General features: G+C 44.1%; 1 protein-coding gene across 1 annotated transcript; it reads right to left on the reverse strand.

Annotated features, from left to right (window-relative positions):
* Positions 1–855: 855 nt before the first annotated feature.
* LOC6589632 (protein Wnt-4) lies at positions 856–23,720 on the reverse strand. The gene is made up of 4 exons (XM_002014496.2): positions 23,055–23,720; positions 1,649–2,147; positions 1,350–1,577; positions 856–1,267 (listed from the first exon to the last, which is right to left on the reverse strand). The coding sequence occupies exons 1-4, from the start codon at positions 23,675–23,677 to the stop codon at positions 1,025–1,027; spliced, it is 1,593 nt and encodes a 530-aa protein (XP_002014532.1). The 5' UTR covers positions 23,678–23,720; the 3' UTR covers positions 856–1,024.
* Positions 23,721–24,548: the final 828 nt, after the last annotated feature.

Raw genomic sequence — 24,548 nt, forward strand, 5'->3', positions numbered from 1 at the left:
ATCGTACATCGTACGTTGAAAAATATAGGTAAATAAGTAATCAACCAGCTGCTGGCGCAATCCACGCAATCGTGGATGCAGTATCGATCCGGCAACACCTAAACGGGTAAGGCCACCTGAGGGCGTCCGCCGACAGGACGCGCCGCTGGATGCGCCGTACAACACGGAAAAGTAAAGGTTAAATTCTCGGTAAGTCTCTTAAAAGGTAAGTGAGCACAGAAAGCAACAATTAAAAAGTTCACAAATATGATCGAAAAATATCCTTGATCCTTGAATAAGAATTCCGACATGCGGCAGTGGCCCTCGATGCCCTACAGCATCTGCATCTGATCTTGCACCGAGTCCACGGACACGCTGTCACCCACATCGCTGGATGTGGAGCCAAACGATTAGCGAATCGATTTGTGAGTGGAGGTGGTGGGGCCCACAACAAAAGTAAATGTTGAGCAAAATTGAATTAGATCATTTATTTATTATTTATCTACGAATGGGTAGATAAATGCTTCGTTTTTCTTTGTTCTTTGTGTGTCAGTGTATGGTTGTGTGTAGTATTTTTTTTGTATTTTCTTTTTTGCTAAAATGAATTTTTTGCCATTTTTTTGAGATTTTTTTTTGCGACGGTAGCTAACTTTTACTTTGTTTTTTTTTACTATATAGTGGGTTTTATATATATATATAGAGATAGATGTATGCATGTATGTGAGTATGTATTTGCATGGGCATGTGTGTATGTGTGTGAGTGTGAGTGTTTGGATGAGCCTACTTTTTGGTGCGTTTTACACGCGTTTTACATATCATTTTCGTTCATTTGCTTATCATTTCATTAATATTTTCTTGTTTTCTTAGTTAGGAATGGAAATAAAATTACAAGCAATGATGGAAATAAACTTTACAAATTACATTTTCAAAAAGCACAAAGGGAGAGAGAGATGGAGATATAGAGAGATGTAGGTTGGTTGGATAGAAAAAGAGGGGGAAAGGATAGGAGGATAGGATGAGAGGAGGAGAGACATATAAAGCGAGCCTATTTACAAAAGTATTTATCCTCGTATCGCTGACAATAGTCGCAAATTAGCTGGCAGCACCGTCCGTTGTTGAACCGGCATCGACACTTCTCCACCTGCTTGAAGACCTGCGTGGTGTAGCCCCTGCCGCAGCACAGATTCGAACAGTTCTCGGGATGCAGGCACTGGCGATCCTTGGTGACCGAGCAGTAGGTGGGCGAGGTCTCCAGATAGTACAGTGTGGTATATTGTGATTGCTGTGGCTGTTTGGCATACAAATAAGGGGCAGGCTGCATAAGTTATAGATGCAGATCCTTACTACATATTTAGGTAAAGGGAACTCACTTTCTTGCGTCGCTGTTTGGGCTTTTTCATGCGACTCGAGGGCATCTGGCGCTTGGTCCGCTGATTGGGGGCTTTGCGTATGGCCTGGTTGTACTTCTGTCGCAGCAGCGTGGCCGTGGCATTGAAATCGGCCATCTTCTTCCAGCAGGTCTTCATTGAACAGGAGCCGGAGACGCCATGGCATTTGCATTTGTCCTTCATCAGCGAGGAGACGGCTTCGATGCCGACCTTTAAGTAGACACAGAAATTTGCCTTTAAATTCATTCAAATCAGAAGGTATATAGATTATAGATCCTCACCTCGGAGTCATGTCGCAATATCTCACTGACTTCGTCTCCATCGCCTCCGCGCAAATCGAGAAAGCTACGCGTCACCCGTTTGCCATGCTTCAAATTGTCGTTGCAGCCGCCCCACTGAAAGTCCTGGTCCACGCGGTTCTGCTTTCGCGGTCCACAGCTGCACTTGGTCATCCTTCCCTCGGCACAGGCCCTGGCTATGGAGTGCGTCATGGCAGCCGCTGTCAGGGCATGCACAAAGGCCGTCTCCTTGTACAGCTTCTTAAAGATGTTTCGCTTGCCACGCGTCTCAATGGAGCAGTTCCAGCGATCGTAGCGGAACTGATCCTCGCAGTGGCTGGTGGCCAGGCGACGCGCCTCGCTGAGGGTCCCCGGCAGGCCTGTCTCCTTTCGGCACTGGTGGTTCTGCCGCCTCGTGGCAGGCATATACCGACACGGTCCCCCCACCTGTCCCTGGGAGGTGAAGACAGCCATTACCGTGTGCTCCGAAATGAAGTGTTCGCTGAAAGAGAGGGCATTGTATGGTTAGGAATTAATAATATAGATGGGAACAGTATTACAAATGCTCATCACTAAATGAGAACAGCCCATCATAAATAAATTTACATGATGTATATTTTACATGAACTGCACCATTGCGACATCTATTGGTGTAACGTGGACAGCGCCATCTTTGAGTCGTATTTTTGAATGGGCTGGGCAAAAGGGGATGGACAACAGGCAAAAACAGCCAAAGCAAATGGCCAGGTTCGTACAAACCTCACCTCACGTGTGGGAGCAATATAACTTGAAGAAAAGAAAGCCGTTTTTATATTCAAAGGCATATTAGGGTGGATTTGTCTTGAATGCATTGCAGCCGAATGCATCCATACCTCTTTTTAATAGTAATCTCTCAATTTTAAATGGCCTTGCAGCCGCCCCCTTGCAGACTGAAATTGGTTGCAATGACTTCCAGCAGGACGTTCTGTGAGAGGGCGCGCTTCTCCCTCAAGGACCTGCTCTGCGGACTGGTGCTGATCGGATCCTTCACGGTACTCATGAGGAGAAAGTCAAGTGCCTCCAAAAAATGTTCAGCCACAGATAGAAAGCACCCAAAGCTCTTTTATCTGAATTTTTAGTTACAACTAATCCACCACATGTATGTACATATACATATGTATGTATGTAGACCCATTCTTATCAGCAGTCTTCTGGGAATAGCCGAAAATTTTCTTTTCATTTGAATTGGTTTCATTTCAGTGGAAATTCCATTTATTTCTATTTTATATCAGAGCTTATTATGAGGTTTTCTTTTTGTGTTGAAATGCCGACACGCGGCTGCACCGCACCTCACATTTCCTGTCCAGCGCTTCGGTTATCACACTGCTCCTCTGCTGCTCCACTCCTCTGCTGATTTGCAGGAAATCTTAAATTCTCATAAAGTTTAAGTGCATCGTAAATTGGCGTATGAGTAACGAGCTCAGCATATCTCTCTCTCTCTCCCGGCTATTTCCGTCTCCGTCTTCGCCTCGAGGCCCCCCCACAACAGATCTGGCTCTCAGTCTCGTATCTTGGATCTCCCCTACTTCTACCTCTCGGTAGTATCTCCGCATCCGTCCCTCTGGATCGCTTCGCCTCTGTTTCCCTCCGAATTTGATTTAAACTTTCGCCACTGAAACGTCTCTGCCCTGCCACATTTTCGCCATTAATTAATTAATTGAATGTTTGAAATGTTTACAAATTGTTTGCTTTTGCGGCAACACTTAACATTTTTGTTTGGATCCAATCCACCTCACCTCCGATCGAAACGGTGGCTGGCCAATTTTTATCTATTTAGCTCCCGCTGTTTTATTTCGTTATTTGACGTAGTTTCGGATTTGATTAAATTATCATTTGTCGGTTGACGGACGGGGAACTAGTCAGGGGATTACGATTTACGACTATACGAGAATATGGGTGGCCCTGGGAATATCTCTGGGCAGCTATTGATAGCTTGGAATTCCTTAAATATTTCTAAAGATACACAAATGACCTTCTTTTAGATAATCTTAGCCACTGCACTTGACATGTGTCGTTCCAATAATCTATGTATGCACGTATCTCCTCCATCGAATACCTATCGGTGAAGTTCTTCAATTGCAACTTTAATCTCATGTAAGTCGTCATGTAAGCTTTGTATTGTTATCACATACGAAGTTCGAACGGCAAAGCAATTGCAATGCAAAGCGCATTAGTCTATAGCCCCCAGATGCCTTCCCCCACCTTTGGGTGTTTACTTTACCCATTTCAAGGTGGATAATGTATGTCGCCTTAGCCACTGAAAACATTGGGTATTACATGCCCAGAGACCTGCGTAATAGCCCCAAAGCTCTTTAAGGAAAGAGGTGGGCGGTCCGGCCGGGGGTATAACTCCGAGCTAATCCGCTTGACAAAACGTTTACAGGGCAATGGCAATGCAAAAGGGAAGAGACAATTAGCAGGGCAGGGTAAACGACTGAAACAATTAGCCAGACAGGGGGAAGAGGTTCGGTCTTTTGAGTGTGTGCACTTTAATTTCACAAATCTTAGCCGCCAGCTAAATATACTGCACACATTCTATAGATAGATTTGTATCTTGGAGATACAAAGTAAAGGAAAGCTATTAAAATGGCCACAAAGCAAAACAAAATGTGAAGAGTTGCTGTTAGGCCAAACAACAAATTGATAGACAGACAGAAAGACAGACAGACAGACAGATAGACGGATGTGTGCCAGCAAACATGAGCGAATGAGACAGCACTATATTAAACGAAAGAGACAGCAACCATAAGAGAGAGAGAGAGAGAGAGAGCGCCATAAAACAAGAGTGTTGATGGATATTTTCCTTGTGCGATGAAGTTGCTTTGAGTGCTGCTCCCTCTCCTGTCCTCCTGTCTCTAGTTCTCTGTCTCTGTGCATTTGTGGAGATTCATCAAATTTTCAGAAACGTAAAATATTCACACACGCACACACGTGCACATACATACACCTATGAGCCATACTGTACAGACACACACACACACACATGCATAAATCCCTTTGTGATGTGCGGGAAAAGCATTTTATGGACTTTACAGTTTTTAGCTGCTGCATGCCCCAAACAGCATAGTAAATGTGCCACAGCAGTTCGAAAATAAAAAAAGGAAAAGATGGAAAATTGAAATCATTCCAGGGGCGGTACATAAAATCGTTTTTGAGAAGAGAGCAGCATAACCGTATCGAAAGCTGATAATGGCCCTTCGACTTGGCCTTTTTATGTTCCTTGCCTTTTTACCATTTGCATTTTATTGCCAAAACATACTAAATGCAGATGCCACTCATTTGTATTTGGCCTTTGTTTCCCCCAGAGTTCACAGCAGCGAGGAAACTGAAACGATATCCATTCCCATCATGCATTAGATCTGTAATTGAAATTGAACTTTCACTATTTATTATTTATTTATAAAGGTACTTCCCTTGAGCTTCGAAATGGAAACTCTTCATTTACGTTTTCCCATTCTAGATATTTCTCTGGGCTACCAGCTCTCAACTCTCAACTCTGATCATCGTCATCGCCATCATCATCTCCAGTCTGTTCCCATTCTGGATTCTTCTCTGGTGGCAAAACTAATTGTTTGTTTGTGTGTTGGTGGGTTGGTTTATTTTGGTTTGGTTTGGTTTCCTTTTGTTTGCTTTTGGCGTAGCTGTCACATAATTTACGAAAAGCCCCAAGACCCCAAACGAATGCACTTGGTCAAGCGATAGGCGATCGCTGCAGCAGTGTGGTGGAGAGTACGTGGAGAAGTGCCAAGTGCCCCTTGCGAATATTGAAACCCAATCGGACTCGACGGCTCTCTAGGGGCAATGGGAAAAACGTTGGATATTTGGCTGCCCAGATCTGAAGATCCCAAGTTTCGTGGAGTGAAAATCTGTGGCTCTTTAGAGGGAGAGAAAATTGATGAACTTAAGCAAAACGCGACTTGCTCGATTTGCTTTAATTGATGGCAGCCAAATGAGGCAGAGGCGGCAGCAGCAACAGCAACAGCACTAGAATAGAAGGCACTTCTCTTCTCGCTTGTGTGGAAATAATGGGGGCAATGAGGCGTCTTGCTCTTTGGGCAATTTGCTGTCATGAAAGCAGCAGCCTCTCTAGATACGATATACGATATACATATGCACAAATAATCGTTAATAGGGGAGATCATTTGAGTTGATTTGCTTCATGAATTTTCTAGGAATACTGTAGGAATTAATACTAGTTGTCTCCCAGAATATGATGTTTTTTAATCGATTCTGGTTCTTCTGAAGGGAAGTTAACTCGGCTTTTTCTAAAGAAAGTTCCAGTAACTCCAGAAATGAAGATGAACCTTGGAATTATTTTTCATTTTGGCTGTACAAATTAACCAATCTCTACAATTTCCAGAGGATCGGTAGAAAAAATCTGTGTTTATGGTTTTAAAAAGTTATATAGATATAACTGTTATAATCAAGATCAACATGTACATCCGCTTCGTTTCTTCGTCTCGCATTCGAGTAAGAGCCGAATATGGAGTATTCCGCTCATCCGAAAGTGCACTCGCTCGTTGGCACTTATTCAGATTCAAACCTGTTCATGCAGTCCATTTTCAACTTTTGGGGAAAGACTGTACAACTTTTGTAAAACTTTGCATGATTTTTTAATGTGATTATCACGAAAATGTTCGTTTGTGCGTTTATATCTCTCCCTGCGGCTGCTTTCATAACTCTTTAGCCGGTTCCACTCATCTTCAATAATTCATCTGCTCCCATTTGTTTGGCTTAAGAGAGCTTAACAGTGTCGTCTCCTCTCCGTCTCCTTTCCCCCCCCTCTTGTCCACCTTTTGTCATTTGCAGTGTCTGTCCGAATGTCTGTCTGCATCTCTGTGTGTTTCTCTGTGGCTCTTCCTGCACCTGTCAGCTTATTTATTCATTTGTTTTATGGGACACGAAACACACTTCAAAATGCGCTGTAAATACGCGCTTAAGTCGCTAAATTGCAAGCGGTTATAACAGCATCAGCGCTGCAAAGGCGGTAAGAGCTATACAAGAAATCAGCAGCGCAGCGGAAGGTATATGGGAAGGAACAGCATAAGCGGTAAAAGCTGCAGAGCCGGACGGAAAAAGCGACAGGGACAGCGGTTAAAACATCCCAAAGCGGCAAGAACCGCGGCCTCCAAGGGCGGTAAAAACAGCAACAATCGCGGACAGGCGACAAACTCAACAACAAAATTGCAAGCGTTAAAACCACAAGACATACGTCCGCCCCCCAGTCACACTCACCCCTCCACCGCCCATAAATTGCTTACAGGATGAGATGGGGGGGGAGGAGGAGGAGTCTAAATGCTGATGTATGGGATGCTGTTGTTGCTGCCCAATTTCGACAGCGTTAAAACATAAAATATGCTTCCGCTCCGCCACCACCGCCCCTCATGAATAATGTTCCATGCAAGCGGAAGGGGGGACATCCGAGTGGGTGGTGTGGTGGTGGCAGCAACAGTCGGTGGTTGTTTCCTCACTGCTGCAACAGCGCTTCATCATAAAAAGCGCATCCTTTGTCGTCCTCCTGATACTCCTTCCCTTCACGCAGCAGTTTCTGTTAGCCGCCCTGAAGATTATGGCCATCAATTTTGGCATCATCCAACAGCGGCAGCGGCAGAAGCGGAAGCAACAACAGTTGTAACCGTAAACATTGTCGCCCCCGTTGTTGTCCGGCCCGCAACAACAACAAATGTGCCCCATGAGAGTTTGGCAGAAAACAAAAAAAAACACAAACAAACAAAATTAAAAATTAAGAATTTGGGAAACCGAATTTTGTACACGCTTGCAGATCGGGCAAGGCTTTCAAAAATCTCGTTCTCAACGGAAGGAACAGCATATCATTGTAGGTATATATAACAATCCTAATTTGTTCAGATTTCGTATTAGATTCATTCATTCTCTAATCATCGGACTCTAATCTGAGGTTATCTTGTAGGGTCCTCGAAGATCAGAATAGTCTACTTCTTTTCAGATCAGTCCAATCATTAAGAATGAACATACTTTTATGTTACAATATCTTTTTTTTTGCCTAGTAAGCCAAAATAGGAAAGCGGACAGGTGCTATTTAGATACTACCATAGACAAAAATACAGACAAGATCGAATTTTCTTCTCCCGCCGATCAGGAATGTTCGCTGTATAATTTATGAGGTCGTACTTCCTTTTGCCCACCTAAATTATAACACCCTCTCTCCAGCAAGGGTATAAAACCGAAAACAAAAACGAACGAAGAACGGTAAAAGCCATTTTTATGGGTTGGCTCATAAAATTTGTGCATGGGATTTTGGATTTGGGCAGTAAGTAGACAATAAAATGACGTCGCTACTTTTTGGATTTTTAATAAAAGTTGTGGCAAATGATTAAAAGCAACAACATCATCGGATGGAAATGGAATGGAGATGGAGATGGGGGCGGCACCAACTGCGCAGTAGCAACCGGCAGTGGCAGTGGCAGAGGCAGCGGCAGAGAAGCAATCAATTTATGACCACCCAAGCGGCAGCGAGGGTCGCTATGCCACTTGCTTAATTTTCTAATGCTCTTTGGGCCGCGCCGTCTCAAGCGAAACTATTGATGTACACTTGGAAAAACAAAGTCACAAAAAGTTGATCACTGATCAGTGATCAGTGAATGAAATGTGCACAATTTATCCAATAAATCATCAAGAAAGTGCACATTTTTCTCCGTGTAGCTCTGGATATTTTCATATCGAAAGCATTTTTACGGCTTACTCAGCTCGCATTGCTGTGGACGACGATGATGATGATGATGCTGTAAAATGCTACTTCGTCTGCTGCTGTTCCTATGAAGGTTGCTGTTGCTACTTATTCCGCTGCTGATGCTGATGCTGTTGCTGCTGTGGTTGCAGCCTCTGTCCGTTTATTTACTCAAAAATGATTTCTGTGGCAAACAAGGGAATCGGAAAATGCAAAAGCAACGTTAAAGTTTATCATTAAGCAGCTGAAGCCAACCAAAAATGCCATGTTGCTGCCAGTGGAGGATGTTGCTGCTGCTACTCCTAATGCTGCGTGTGCGCCATAAAAATGCAATAAAAATCTTTACGACACATTTCGCTTGCAACCCTCACATAGGGCCGGGCCGTGCCGTGCCGTGCCGGGCCACACTCACGCACCAACCCACAGCTACAACAAGTATATATAAATTTAGACGGAAGCTGGCCACACTTCACACCTTGCCACGCCGTCGAAGGCATCTTGCTGCTGCGCCGTTCCTCCTGCTGCCACATGATGTTGCCACCTTACAACCGACGCACGACTGCTGTTACTGCAATTGCTGGCCCAAGCGGTGGCCGACTGCAGTTAACGCCATTACCTTAGCCATGCCTCCGCCCCCAGCCCCCAGCCCCACCTTGGTGCCTTCGATTCTGTTGCAGCTGGGAAATTGTTGCTGCTGCATTGGAAATCGTAGCTGCCACTGCCACTGCCACCCGCTGTTTATGTCATCAGCAACGATTTCCTTGTGCTCTGTTCTTTCCGCAGTTTTTATGGGGCCTCCTATGCATCTGACAGCTTCATTGTGTGGCATAAAAATTGAATTGTAATTGGCAGTCGCAATTTGTCCAGCAGTAACAATATTGCAACATTCGGCAACTACCATAAGCAGCAGCAGCTGCCTCTTCCTCTAATGCCTTCTCAACGATTTATTTGGATTTATTTTGCAACAGCAACTGTAGACTGAGATGGAGATTGAGAGTAGTGTCTCCAGAGGAGCTTAAAGATTGCTGATAATATCCAGGGTTGGGCTTAGCTGCTGCATGGGTTAACAGTCATCTGGTTCTTTGACACGCCAATTTACGCCTACTATGCCACATGCCACAGCAACATGGGTGTGTTCTGGGGTACAGGAATCACTGTGGGAAATACTATACTCGGTACTCGCGGAGTAGGAGGGGATATGTGTATTGTATTCGTACTTGGATTCAGATAATGCTGGGAAAAGGGAACCAGTGTTCTATGTCCCTATGATCACCATCATCAATTGCCGAGTGGATAACTCTGAAATACTTGTATCTCGGAAACTATAAAAGGTGCAGCCACCAAATATAGAAATCTTTCTCTTCAGAATACTTCTTAAATAGTTTCCGATCAATGTATATCTTAGAGTGGTACTTGTTACTTCACTCCAATAGCTACTGCCAAGCCCCTTTTTCTACGATTCGTACTCGTATTCGTACCTTTAGCCTTGCAACCATTTGACATTTATCATCTTCAAGCTTGCCTGACATCGTCTGGAATTGGCTTCATTAACCATCCATCCTCCAGCTCCATATTCTGCCACTCAATCTTCCACTGCCTCTGATTTTCAGTTTTGTGGCTGCTTCCGCTTGTTGTTGTTCGTGCAACATCCATTGCATGCTGTGGCTGCCCTGTGGCTTCCTCTTCCTATGGAATACATTGCCAAACTATTTTTCAGCTAATATTAGAAGATGTTGTGGCTGGCTGTTGCTTCTGTTTCTGGCATATTCCCGCTTATGCTTCAACGGCATTCCAGCAATTTGTCTGCATTTCTTTTAATTTTCCCTCCGCCAGCATCTGTGTTTTTCAGCGATCTGTTGTCTTTGCCACGCCCATTGGTGCCATGCTTTTCCCGTCTTTTGGGGGGAGGGGAGAAATTTATCAAGTATTTCGGTGGAATGTGAACATATTCGAAAGAGTTTTTGACTAATCTCATCCCCTTCTATTCCCTGAATTAACTTCCAATTCGAATTCTAAATTAAGACTCAAATGAACTTCGGATTCCACATTGTCATAGCAGTATCTTAACCTTCCTCTCTGTCTCTCTCTCTCTCTGTATTTTTTTTTGTTTAGCAATTAATTTTAATGGCTGGAATTGTACTCTCTACGGAGTTTTCCCATCAAATTTTAGCTGCAATAGATTTAAATTCATTTTCTTGGCAATTTTCTTTTCAAGTTTTTATTCTCCAAGGCAACGGGGCAGGGAAATAAAGCTTAAGCTTGGCTATTAATGATTAATTTTCCGTTTTGGCTCAGATGTGGGACTGGCACTGGACTGGGGAAGAGCTTTGAATAAAAGACTGGCATAAAAATTAAACATCAACGCGAAACGCAATCAACATTAAAAGTGTGCGAGGGAGCGAGCTCTACGGCTTACATTTTATTTACTTTCCCATAAAAGAGAACCGTACGAGAATAAACCGATAAGAGGCGGGCCACAGCCCTCAGCCCACACCCCCTGTCCCAAAACCCAAGACCCACAGCTACAGTGAGTGCCTCAGACTCCGGCTATCGTGGGATCCACTCAAATGCGTTTCGCATAAAATGCGTTTTTATGACACGAAAAAACGATCCTGATATCACACCCTGAACAGGCGGCAGGGCAGTCATGAGAACTTCACTTTCCACACACCATCATCAACTCATTTTCCTCATACTCGTACATGGGGCGGAATGGGGCGGAAAAGCCAAAGGACCATAGCTAACGTTTCCGCAATGATGTATTAATGGACGGTCACGTAAAGCTCATAAGATTTTTACAAGCAACCCTCGCGATGGCCAACAGCCACCTCATAAATGGCCTTGGAGGTGGAGTGTGTTTGTGAGAGAGAGAGAGATTGATGGCAGCATTCCTCGACTGTTTGAATACCCAGTAATTTTCGGATAAAGGTTGTATTCGAATTATCGAAATGGCATATTATTTCCATCTAAACAAATTTGTGGTATATCCGACTAATGTGGAATCCTTCAATGAGGATTTCCCCAGACAGTTTCCAAGTAGCGAGTAGCGGGTATCTCCTGGTCGACTATACCGTTCTATATCAGATCCGTACTCTCTTATTTTTCAGCTCTTCAAGTTGTTCATTGAGTGCTAATTAAGCAAAAGTCCCGCCCCACAGAAACGAGGCCAAGTTGGCGCCATATACACAAAAAGATACCACAACCAGCTAGCAGCAGCAAGCCAGCAGCAGCTAGGCATAGATACAGATACATACATACTATATAGGGTCTGTGCTTTATTTTCTAAACAAATCAAATGCTGCCAGAAAGGCATTCAATCAGTAGAGTTCACTTGCCGTAGATACAATGCTCGTAATACTCGTTGCGATACATTTTGTTGCTGCTGGCTGTGGAGGTGATAAAACAAGTTCATGTTGGTCCAGAAACGGCTGCAGACCCAGACCAAGCAACAGATGCACGGATCGTTCGTTGAATGTATCTTGCGGTTGGCATTGTTTGGCTTGTAAAGTTTACAAATCAAATTATTGGTCAATTAATCGAGTGAGCCTTCAGAACTTCATGGATATGAAACATTCCAGTTAATGAATATTGATTCCACAGAAAGCAAAGAAAACGAATGGCATAAACAAAGGGAATAAAAACTTCAGCTACAAATCAAGGCGAACTCACAAATTCAGAAACAAATCAAATGCATTTTAAAATAGTGCTTCACTCGTATATAATGTGTTGGCAAATGAGGCAAGAAAAAATACAGTCTCGATCATCCTTCATCTTTTCGTCTATTTAAAAGATTTTCTCGATCTGCACAGCTTGTTTTCTGCTATTAGCTTGGCCTTTCATTCTTCATTGTGAAAACATGAAATTCCGACAAAGGAAAGTTTATAAACTTTCATTAGCTTAAGCGGAACTTCTCCCGGGGTCAATGGGACGGTCTCCCTTTCAGATGTCACACTTTGGGAACTGCAGCGAGAGCTTATCTAAAGACAAAGCTAAACAAATATCAAAACTAATTTCATACCCAATCTGTTGACAACTTCCGCTTGTTCCATCCACTCAGCACTCGGAAAAATGTAAGCCAAACAAATGGCCAAACATAGCCAGAAATTTCCACTGAAATTTCAAATGTTCTTTGGGCGCTTTTGGCGGGTGGTGGGGGGATGGGGGGGACAAACTGTTGCTGCGTGACCACACAATTTGCCTGCTTTTCTGGCTATATTTTCCGCCATCGGCCTGTCAACGCCAAGATGCGCTTAAGCATTATTAATCGTTTTTGAAATGAACTGCGCCTCGGCCAGGCCACTAAGCAAATGATAATGAGAAGCGAAATATGCAACAGTGCGGCAGAGTTTGACAAACCGATGAATGGATACGATGGGATGGGATGGGATGGGAAGAGCCGCAGAAGGATGGAGACGGGGATGGGGAAGGGGAAGAGCAGAAGCCTTCAATGCAGTCCAATTCATTGGCATCTGCCGCTGCTTTTTGCTGCTGGCCAGAAACACAGTCAGAAGGCAATTTTGCATAATTTCCGAAACACATGTTGCCTTCAATCATGCGCGATGCAGTGGTAGTAGCAGAGGCAACAGAAGCAGCAGAACCAGCAGAAGCAGCAGGGCCCCAGACCAGACCCAGACCCATACCATGCCAGAGACAGGAATACATTGGACGGGGTAAAGCGCCCTCAGGGCAAATAGACAAATTGACTGACTGACTAACTGACTAACTGGCTGGCTGCTTGACTGCATCTGCATCTGAATGAGTACTGAGGCCTGACTGCCGACTGCCGACTGCCGACTACTGACTGTGCCCTGCCACTGCCACTGCCTCGGACTGGGACTGGGACTGGGTCTGGGCCTGGCAGCAGAGAATCAAGTGAAAATGTAGCGGAAAACATTTTAATACTAATTACAAAGAATTTGTGCCGCCGCCGTTTTGCCACTTTTACTTTTTGGTTTCTTTTTCGTTCGTTCTCGGTAGGAATACTCTTTCCCAAGTAGGAGCCTCTTCGAAGGGGACTTACATGTTGCCTAAGGATAATTAATGTATCTATGAATCTGACAGATAATAGTCTTGGATAGGCTAGAACTAGCATTACATCAGATAGAGGACAAATCACTTGAATGTTTTACAGAGCAGCTGAGAAACTTATATTTTGGGAAAGCAAGCTTTTGGTAAGTGCTACATATACGATTTTGATTCCATATTCCTTCTGTAGGATCTATCAAATGTATGTTATAGAAAAATGATTTGTTAAAGGTATATATCGTTGGTATAAGAGATCCCACAGCTGGGATTCTTTGCTTCCTATTCTGCAAGTGCATTCCCAGTTCGTTGGTCTCCCACATTCCGATTCTCCCACAGCCCTCACTCTCACTTTCAGGGCCTCTCCTCTGAACCCTGGCTCCTGCTCTACGTCTGGCTGCCTAGTGGGGCTCCCACCCCCCGCTCCACCTCCACCTCCTTCTCCGGTTCCGTTTGTACCCCTTTCGTATTTTTTTCGATTTCCGAAAATAAATGTTAGCGCATTGCCCGAGGCGGACTCGGCACAGGACAACGCTGCACGCTGGCTCCGACTGCATTTTAATTGGAAAACATAGGGAATCCGCAGGCGACCAGAGCGGGAGGAGAGGGCATGCAAACTCGGTTCCCAGTGATCCCATTCCAGCTGTTCCCTGTATCTCGGTATCTCTCTGGTCTTCGGTTGGGAGTCGAGACTCCTCTGAGCCTCGAAGGCGGCGGCGAAATCGCTTTAATCAAATCGTTTTATGACAGCTGAGCGTGCGCTGCACTCGCCGACAAATGACAGAAGACCCACAGACACACGCACACACACACACAGATACAATGGGGCACACTGATACACGTACACACCCAGATAGACAAAAAGAGACACATGAACGTCATTAAGCAAACAATTGGCTGGATCGTGGGGGGAGGGGGGGAGGGGAATGGTGCGCCATGCGGGTGGCAGGTGAGTTTTCGTTTTCCCCTTGCTTGACATTAAACGCGTGTTAATTTCATTTAATTTGGGGCATGATTCGCTTTCCCAGAGAAGAAAAAGACAGAGACAGAGACAGACACAGACACAGGGAAGGGTGGAGGCGCAGACATTTACGGTAAACGACCCGTCCGTGTTCCTGTCCATCCATCAACGCTCCGATCCATCCGATCGCTCTTTCCTCCCCCCGACACCCGACAGTGCGCTGCATTTGTCAATCAGCGAATGGGGAAAAAGGGGGAAAAAAGAGAAAAAGAAAAACTCTACTCGGTCTGTGGCATTTTCTCGCATTTGCCTCCAAGGTCCATCATCTCTTCTGCTCGGATGCCAGATAGTTTTGCTCTTGAATTTCGCTTGTGCAAAGTGAAATTCAGAGAGTGGAGCAGGGTAGGGGTACAAGTATGTGGGGTAGAAGATCTCTGTGTGGCTGGCAGCCCATCGCGTTGGCGGGGAGTTTGGGAAGATCACACAGCGCTTTGTCAAGTGGATATTTATGTTCTTAGAAATGATCTCAAAAGTCTTGAGATGTCAAGTGGGTGGCGGTTTAGTGATTTGTGGATAGGAAAGTGATACCATCTAATGAGAATACTTCTTGTGCGGTGAGTGGGTGCAGAGGGTGCAAGTTTCGGGTTAATCAAGGGAGTATATATATTTACAAAATGATAAGAAGATTGATAGATGTATTATTATAAATATAGAAAATTCATATGCAGAAAAGCCAGTTGCGGAAGTTGTCTGCTTATGGTTTAGTTTAGATGAGTATTTATTCAGTATTTTCAGTATCATCCACAAATCTATTTAGATTTAAAATTTGTACCAAACCGTAGGGTTACTCTCTCTGTTTCCATTTTATATACCCTGTAGTACCTGTCCTTCTGTATGCTCATTAATTTCTTATATGTACTCCTTTTGCTCCCAAATTTAACCTTTGGCTCCTTCTAGCTACCCTTTCTACCCCACAGTCCCCATCCTTTAACCACAGAAACCTCGAGCATATCCACTTCGTTTTACCCCTTGACTCGACGCGACCACAAATTGAATTAAAATACCAAACATGTTTTTTTTGGAGTAGAGTCGAATGATGTTGATGATGATGTCGTGTCGGCGGCGGCTTCTTTGCACTTCTGCTCTTACACATCTTCAGCCCCTCATTTCCATAACTGTTTTCCCAGTCTGATTGGGTTGAGATTGGGGAATGGGATTCATGGGCAGATGGTTGAGATACTTTGGTGTCGCCGCCGATGTTGTCGCATCTTCTGTCGGCCTGTCTTTTCAGGGTCAAATTGCCAATTTATATCGATCTTAGCACCCCACCCCCCCATCCCTGCGGTAGAGTATAAAAGAAATGCACATTAACACCTACGCTCCACTGCATTCAGTCGAGTGTTACGCTTGAGGAGGAGTACGAGAGGACTTGACAACAAGTGCGGCATTATTGCCAGCATCTTGGTCACACCTTTGAAGCAGCACCACCATCCGCCTGGCCCCAACACCACGAGAGAAAGAGATAGAGAGAGAGAGATGAAAGCAAATAAAAGCCAAGTGAAGAGAACTGACTTAAACCCATTAGGCCATGGCCTAAGCATCAATTATGTAGGTTTAAAGACCCCGACAACGATGTTTGACGGCATGCCATGACTCTTGTCGCTAATTTGCGCAAATTATGTGCCAGGCCTCTTAAAGTACCGCAAAGTGAGTGCCGAGCCGTGACAACGAGCCACCAGCCACCAGCCACCAGCCCCAAAGCTAAAGCCAACAGAGCCAACGGATCCTAGGCCGAGGCAGCCAGCAATCCAACAATCCAGCCATCCAAGTATCCGAAGCAACCATCCAAAACTCCAATTATGTCAACAGAAACCGCAACAGGCGCAACATCAAAGCTCAGGCCAGGCTCCCCCTCAGAACGTTCGGAGAAGTGCATGGGATGCCGCCATCGCCGTGCTGGCAACATTTCGCCGCGGGAGAAAGGTTGCCAGCAACATATTTCGGTGACAATCGAACAATGACAAGATAACCGTAGATAATACTGTCTCTAAAGGTACATACTCCTGGATGTATACCCTTACAAATATCTAAAATTTTCAAAGAAAGTACCACACCTGCTAAGATATACATAGCTCGATTACTTATTCGATATTAGTCAGAAACAAATTCATTGCCTTTACAGATAAATATGAAATCTTTAAATCGTTTGTTAAAGGAAATAAATATGGAAGAAGACTACCATTTCCATGCCGTCAAACACTTTCAAAAAGTTACCATATCCCAAAAAGGGTTAGATAAAAGCGTCAAGATTTTCTGGGTTAAACCGTTTAAGCAGGATGTACGAGTGTTTGTCTGAGGGGAAAGGAACGGGACGGCATGAATGGGGGACTTTGACTGCAATTTGGAGTCGCAAACTGCGTGTGGCAAACGCTTAGCCTGCCCCTCTTTGATCTCCCTCTCGCTTTGATGTGTGTGGTGTGTGGTGCGTGCCTCAAGGTCCACAAAACTTCAAGGTCTTAACGGAGAGTAATGTGTGTGTGTGTGTGTGTGTGTGTGTGTGTGTGTGGGAGTTGGTCGAAGAGTGTGTGTGGAGAAATTTTGTTGTTTGTCTTTGATGCAACTTCCTCAATGCGCTGCCAAACAGACAAAACTTTGGACGACCCAAAGAGAGATAGAAAGAGATAGAGAGTAAGAGGGAGAGGGAGAGGGAGCTATAGATACAGATATATGTAGAAGAGGAATATAAGATCAAAGGGAACTCAAAAAGCCATCACGCTTTTAGACACACGACCAAAACACGGCAAAACTCCAAGAAATTACGACTACGATAAAAGCAATGCAGAGATTGAAGATTGAAGAAGTGGCAGCAGCATCTTGCACTTGGCAGCCATCTCGTACTTCATCTGTATCTGTATCTGTATCTGCATCTGTATGTTTCTACGTATCTGCATCTTGGGATCCTCTGCCAGAGTTTGTCTTACTTTTTACACCTTTAAAAATTTGTTTTGTTGTTTGATTTTGGGCTTCACGCTTGAATTGCTTCTTAGAGGCATTCAACTTCGGAGCCGCCTGATTTGTTTAACTCATTTGGGTTTGGGTTTGGTTTTCCTTTTACTCACTTTTCGGATTTTCCTCGATTACGTGAAAATGCATTTTTATGTCATGGGAACGCTCTGCTCTACGCTTTTCTATCGGCTCGGCTCGGCTCTATCAACTCCATTGTTGTTTCGGGGCTGCAACCCTCATCCTCATATACATTGCAGTTCTCCGTTTCGTTCCATCAGTGGTTAATCATCGTCATCAGCCTTTTCTGTTCTGTTCTGTTCTGTTCTGGCATTTTTATTGGGTTTCATCATGGGCCAATTTATGACCACCTCTGATCCTCTGCTTTTGTGCTCTGTTTACCAACTTCCAGCTGCTTTTTGTTTAAACTTTTATGGCGCAGCTTTAGCTTTTCCTCTGCTCTTCGGAGTCTCCTCTCCTCTCCTTTCCATTCATTCAACAAAAGGACATTCGGAATAAAGGAATTTACGAAAATGGGGGAAAACTTACTCACAAAAAAAAGTACACAAAATAAAGAAAAACGAAGAAAACTGAACCCCAGTTTATCATTAAGAAACAAAAAACCACCGCAACGGAAAGGAAATGCCAACAGGAGTTGGAGGAGACGTAGAAGAAATTCAAGTTGAGAGACAACGGCCTCATAAAACGCAGCCATCAAAAACGACAAAATGAAAAAGTTCAAATGGCAAATGGCAGCAAATTGTTGGCAGCGAAATTATTAGAAAAAATGTACGAGAAAATATATTCGAAAAAAAATAAGAACCACGACGAACAGAGAATGCTGTGGCAAGGAAGTGTAGTCTTAGATGGAATGTTTAGAGTCGAAAAGACAAGATCGAAACATATCAATATACCTTCTTGTGGCTCAACATTATAGCAGATCAATTGGAGAGCAAAGTACATCTTCCAATAGGTATGAGTCAGCTATCTCTTATTAAGTGCGTCACCAGTCCCCCAAAAAGAACCAAAAATTCCTTTACCATCGCCGAAAAATGAACAAATATATCTGCATGAAATGGCAGCACATTACAAGAAAGGGAACCGCTTTATGCCTGCAATTTCATTTCATTTTGCAAATGTAAGTACGAATTTACAAAGGACAGACAGCCGCCAGGTCCAGAAGTCGTCCAGCTGCTGTTCCTCAGACCCAGCCTCCCAGCCTCCCAGCCTCTCAGCCTCCCAGCCTCCCAGCCTCTGATTTTGCCGACGTTTTCATTGTCGTCGTGTCGTCGGAATTGAGACAAATAAATTTCGGGTGTTTGGTGCCACATGGCGGAGGCCAACTGCAGTTAAAAGGGATTTTCCCTGGATATTTTTAATTTTGCGGAGAGAATAAAAAACAAAACTTTGCACATAATCGTTATCGTCAATGTTGAGAGGGTAAAAGGAGGAGCAGAGAGGCAAGTACCCCAAGGTGCCCACTGGACCTGGACCAGGACCACGACCAGGACCAGGACCCTCGACCATAATTTGCGGCCAACAAAAGAAGCTTTTCTTTTCTGTTGTGGAAATTAACATTTTTATGCTTCCGCCAGGGCTGCAGAAGGAACTTCAACTTCAACTCCATCTCCAGACACTACATGGAGATGATATAGACAATGTCGTAGAGGCAGAAAGTTTTTATCCAAACAACAATGGAGCAGAACTTACACTCGTAGTTATGAGCAGAATATGAAAGCCGGGAGCGAGGGTTCGAACGGAATCAGCGGTAGCCAAGGAAACGGTAAGTAAGTTTTAATTACTCTTTGACAAATATTTAACTTTTGGGAGTAGCAGGAAAAAGAAGGGGAACCCGAACCTTCTCGCAACTTCAGGAGGAGGAGACGTTGGCTGTCTTACGCACAATTAAACAGAACAGATTTGCCGCTTGGAAGGCAAATGAAATCACGGCAGGACAAAGGGGTGTTCGGGGTCTGGTTGTCGGTCTGTTCCTGGCGGGGTTGGCTTTCGTTACCCTGTAACAACATAATTTTGCGCCGTATAATGTCATAAATGTCTGTTAAACAAAACAACAGACGTCATAGAGTGGGACAGAAAGACAGGCAGCTAAGAGGAGAGTGCGAGCGGGAGACCGGAGACTACCAGAGACTGTCAAACATTATTACATTATTTGCCTTTTGCTTTTGGGTCTGGTCTGTCAAAATGCTGAAATTGAAACCAACCCCGTGAGCCTCGGCCCCGGCCTCAGACCCCCCCTCCAGAGCCATCGGCTATACGGTTTTTGTTTCTATTTGCTTTTTGGGTTCGTCTCTTGATTTTGGGATTTCTGGTTCTTAGATTACTCTCTGAATCGCCAATCCAACCCCGACATCGGAGATTAATTACGACTGCCTTCCCCTGAATTTCCTTTCATTTCGCTTCCTCCTTCCAATGGGAGGAAAGGGAACTTCGAGTAACTTCATCATCGAGTGCCCCCTGACGGCAATTATTAAATTTTCATTACATCCCCTAATCAGCATTTTGTGCATATTGATTGTGTAAACAGGCGTCACATAGTCGCTTTTGGTCTGCCTCCTGGTTGTCCTCCTTTAGTGATCGAATCTCCGCGATTTGTTCGGGGAGATTTGAGTTGCTAATGTTGTTGAAGGGCTTTTGGGTCGGAATACTGATGTCATTTTTGACAGGTGTTGAAGTGGTTAAGTAGTGGTATTAGAGGGAAAAGGGTTGGCAGAGGAGTCATTGATTCAAGGTTCGACTTAAGGGTTAATTGGTTAATGAAATACAGGGGAAGCGATTGAGCCGTTGCTAGATCTATCTATAAAGATGGATGGATAAGTTCTGGACGGCAGTTAGAGTAATCCTTTAGATTATTCAGGTTCCAAGTCCTAGATAAAATTGTAATTACATCTTTAAGCAATTATAGAATCCTAACCCTTAATTATTAGCACTGACTCACTGTTAAATTTGAACGCATAACGCCAATCAGCACTTTCGGATGAGCGGAATATTCAGAACTTGGCGCGTACTCGAATGCGAGACGAAAAAGCAAAGCAGAAAGCTATGGAAAAGGTTAGTTGCAAAAAAATACAATTAAAGCACTCTTGGTGGAGAGCTGCCATGGGCGTGGCTGTGGCTGTGCGGGAGGGATCTCAGATGCCATAAAAACCATCTAATTGTGCCACCTTTCAGTTACATTCATTAGGATTATTAGTCGCCCCTAATGGTAAAAATTGATCTCACGATTCTGCCATTATACGATTCAAAAACATACCACAGCAATGGCCAGCCATCTTCACATCTCTCACAGTTTCGTAAGAGCCTCTGTTGATCTTGTGTAACATTTGAGTGTTGATTTGACTTTTTTGATTTGTGCTGACATTTCGAATCAATAAAATCGCACTTTGTACTGCCACTGCAGGTGCCATGCCGCAGGCCAAGGAAGGGGATCGGGCAGACCCACACACGCATCCGAAGCAGGCAGGCAAATGGCAAGCAAACAGCGATGTCTTCCTCAAATAAGCCGATTAATTGTAATCAAGCAGGTCTCAAATGGACACTGACTGAACCCAGCTGGGCCCTCGCCCCGTCCCCGTCCCCGCCCCCCTCTCAATCGAATGGTATGGAACGGAACTAGACTGAATGTATGGGATGGTATATGGTATATGGTATATGGTACCGGTAGATGGTAGCTGGTGCCCCCTGTCTATCGATTTCTGTTGTCTAGCCCGTTGGGTCAATGCATGTGGCGTGGGGCAAAGAAATAAATAAATTACATCAGAAAAAAACGAAGGAAAGGCAAAATAAGTGAAACACTTTCTACCCCTACTTTCTACCAAGTATTCCTGAAGTTTTTGCAAATGGGGACGCCGCAGCCAAAGCACTAGACCATATTCCAGCAGGGATATTATGGATATGGGCTCTCTCCCTATTTTGAAATGACTTGGATCAGGTGTTTGCAACATCCACCTATTTCCAATAGAATTGTTTATAGGTAAATCGGATAACTATTCCACTTTTCAGTGATATTTCTTTATAACTCGGAAGAAATATATTGTGCAAGACATGTGTAAAAAAAGCCCCTACAAATTGTATTCTAATTCGGGGAAAATATAATAATATGTTTGTAATAGAACTGATGCCGCTTCCAGGGTATCTACAGTATCGAGTCCAAAGCAAACCCTCCTTTCATGGAGTTGGGTGGTTTTGTAATGACAAATAATAACCGGTAGTCCTGCTACTCCATTGCCTGCACTCCCTGTGCTTTCCGCCTTCTGCTTTCTGCTCCCCATGTCAGTGCGCAAATTAATGGTGAAGTGTAAGTAAAATTTACGCTCCGCCACCACAGGCAGCTCCCAGACCCCTTCCTGACGCTGTTCCCATCTGCTAATAATCATAAAAAAGGCGGCTAGCAGCATTTTGACAACAGGCAACTCCACCAAATCCGCTGCATCCACCACAGTGAGGCGGCAATCCGTGGGCCATCTACCCCACCTCCCCATTAGCGGCCTTTTTTGGCTGACAGCCGCAAAATAAAACAAAACAAATATAAATAATATTACTTTATTGTTTAAGCCCCCCCACCCCCAACAGTCTACCACGGACCATTGTCTGTGTTTGGACGTATGTTGCATTTGTCAGCAGACAGCAGAGACCTCAAGAGTGCTGCCCATTCGAATGCCTGTCCGTCTGTCTATCTGTCGGGTGGCCTCTGCTGCCTACTGTTGCATATTTCGAGTGATATTTATTTATTTGACTTGGCAATCGAAAGCCGCACAGCAGAGATCTCCGGAAATGAAATCGAATCTCAACAGATACAAAAAAAAAACCCTAAGCCAAAGAGTTTTCAAAACGATGACAGTTCAATAAGTGGGCAATTTAAAGGGAAAATTGTATTCAAATTGTAAGAATAGAATAGATCATATTGCATTTCAGGGCAATACATTTGTAGGTTTGATGTGAGAGAAATCTAGAGAAAGCCTCTCACAGGTTTATTGAAATTAAATGAAAGAAACGGTATCTAATCATCTCAAACTGCCAAATATATGTAGTGTATGCGCTTCCAGCTCTAATACTTAAAGAATTCACCCACAAGTTCTACAACTACATCTTATTTCCCCAGAATATCCAAAGTTCTAACTAATCAAGCTGAACTTTTGCATCAATTTATATAAATTTTAATTGCCATACGCCCTCTGAAGATCTCCCATTTGCAAGTGTTCAGCTGTTCTACGAGAGCAGAGCCCTTCAATTCACCTAATTACCAACATCTGACATTACTTTAACGAATAAACTCTTGATTTTTATGTTATCAAAGTTCATGGAAGTCGAGCAAATCAAGATTCAAGCAAGCCAAAGGCCAGTCCGCGGGTTAAACATGGAACATCTAGACATGTTTTTTAATAATTTCAGTCAAAGATAATAATTGTAAGCGTTGATTTCTGTCCGACCATGGAGCCTACGGAGGCTCCAGCGGTGGTGAGCCACAAATTGAACAGTTCAAAAATGCGAGTTGGGGAGAGAAAACTCGTATGCCATAAAAAAAGCGCCCATAAAATACTGGCTCTGCACACATGGTCGTAGGACAAAACAATTTGATGGCTGAGTGAAAGATCTTCATCAATTGATAAGGTTTCTGTTCAATTAAGATGCTGATGCGGAATAGCTGTGTTCTGACTCACTTGTACAGGCTCTGCATGTCCATGCCATTGCTGGAGGCAGCTCCCATCATCCCGGCGCCACCCAGCATTCCTCCAACGCCGCCGCCCACTCCACCTGGCAGTCCTGCATTAAGCATTGTTCCGCCGTATCCCAGATTGGCGGGTAATCCTTTGGTTCCGGGCACAATGATGCCAAGGTTTGCCAGTCCGGCCAGGGCATGTCCATGTGGGTGGCCACCGCCTCCATGAGTTGGTACTCCTACGCCTCCACCTGGCATCCCTCCTCCTCCTGCGTGCCAGGGAGAAACACCTCCGCCGCCGCCGCCTCCACCTGTCGCCACAGAGGGAGCACTCGATGTACTGCTGCCGAGGCCTGCCAGTCCGCCCAACTGATTGATCAGAGCCCCTCCGCCGGATCCCACGCCCTGGGTACCCCCCATCAGGGTGTTCAGCAATGTGCTGTTGTGGTTCATGTTTATGCCACTGCTCTGGTGCTGATGGTGCTGGTGCTGGCTGTGCTGTCCCAGGTTAGGGCTGCTATCCAGGTTGCCATTTCCCATAAGCAGCTGATCCTCACTCCGCACCTGGCAGAGCCCCAGGCGACAGAGGATCAGCACCACAAAGATTATCGCAGTTGATGGCATTTTCACTGGTTGTTGTTTATTGGTTATTGGTGTATTTGTTGTTGGTAATTGTTGATTTGCTAAATGCGTTTTCTATAGTCTACTTTTTGGCGTGTTTGTCGTTTGATATATTCTTGATTTTATGTTGTGTTGCTATCGTAAGTACTTTTTGTGTGTATTTAATAAATTACTAAACTCTAGATTACTACCTCATAAAATATTTATTACTTTATAGTTAATTATTTATAGTTTTAAAAAAGTTTTCAATATTCTGTTGTTTGGGTAATACAAAACTGGTTTTTTATATAATTTTTTGTGGTATAAAAATTGTTGAAAATTCTATATTTATATTCCGATTGCCTTATGCCGAAATGCGTTTTATAATTGAGATTGTGTATTTGATAACTGGATGAATTTGGGTTACAATTTCCGATGCTGCTTTTGTTCGTAAACTTATTTTGGACTGCTTAATACTTTTCGTTTGATTTCCACTTGGTTCTATCGCGCTCCTACATTTTTGTTTCCTTTGCCGATTCTGATGTTGGGAGCTCTCCTTTCTTTGCTTTCTTTGCAGCTGGACTGATTCCGATTCTGATTCTGATTCTCATTCGAATTATTTTCACATTGGCACTTCAAACGGTTATGGTGTTGTTTCATCGGCAAAAGATTTTTTATTTATTTAGCCGCTGTGGATGTGGATGTGCGTTTTGTGGCTGAATTTTCCTTGTGGCCTGTGTTTTTTTTTTTTTTTGGCTTCCTGGAAAACGTTTAGCCAGTGGCTCTTTCTTGGTTCATTCGCTGATCAAATAGGGAACATCAAAAGGCCGCGCCACACGAAGGCGTTCGATCCCAGTCCCAGGCGTTCGATTTGCCCCCTGCCCAGCCCCTGCCG

This window comes from Drosophila persimilis, unplaced genomic scaffold (assembly GCF_003286085.1).
Source record: "Drosophila persimilis strain 14011-0111.01,24,50 unplaced genomic scaffold, DperRS2 tig00000191-arrow-pilon, whole genome shotgun sequence".
NCBI classification, from domain to species: Eukaryota; Metazoa; Arthropoda; class Insecta; order Diptera; family Drosophilidae; genus Drosophila; species Drosophila persimilis.

Bases quoted from the DNA above. Each gene is read 5' to 3' on its own strand.
- LOC6589632 (XM_002014496.2), bottom strand. From the start codon at position 23,677: ATGCCATCAACTGCGATAATCTTTGTGGTGCTGATCCTCTGTCGCCTG. The intron at 1,578-1,648 runs GTGAGGATCTAT...GTCTACTTAAAG, and splicing joins TATTGCGACATGACTCCGAG to GTCGGCATCGAAGCCGTCTC. The intron at 1,268-1,349 runs GTGAGTTCCCTT...TATGCCAAACAG, and splicing joins CCAAACAGCGACGCAAGAAA to CCACAGCAATCACAATATAC.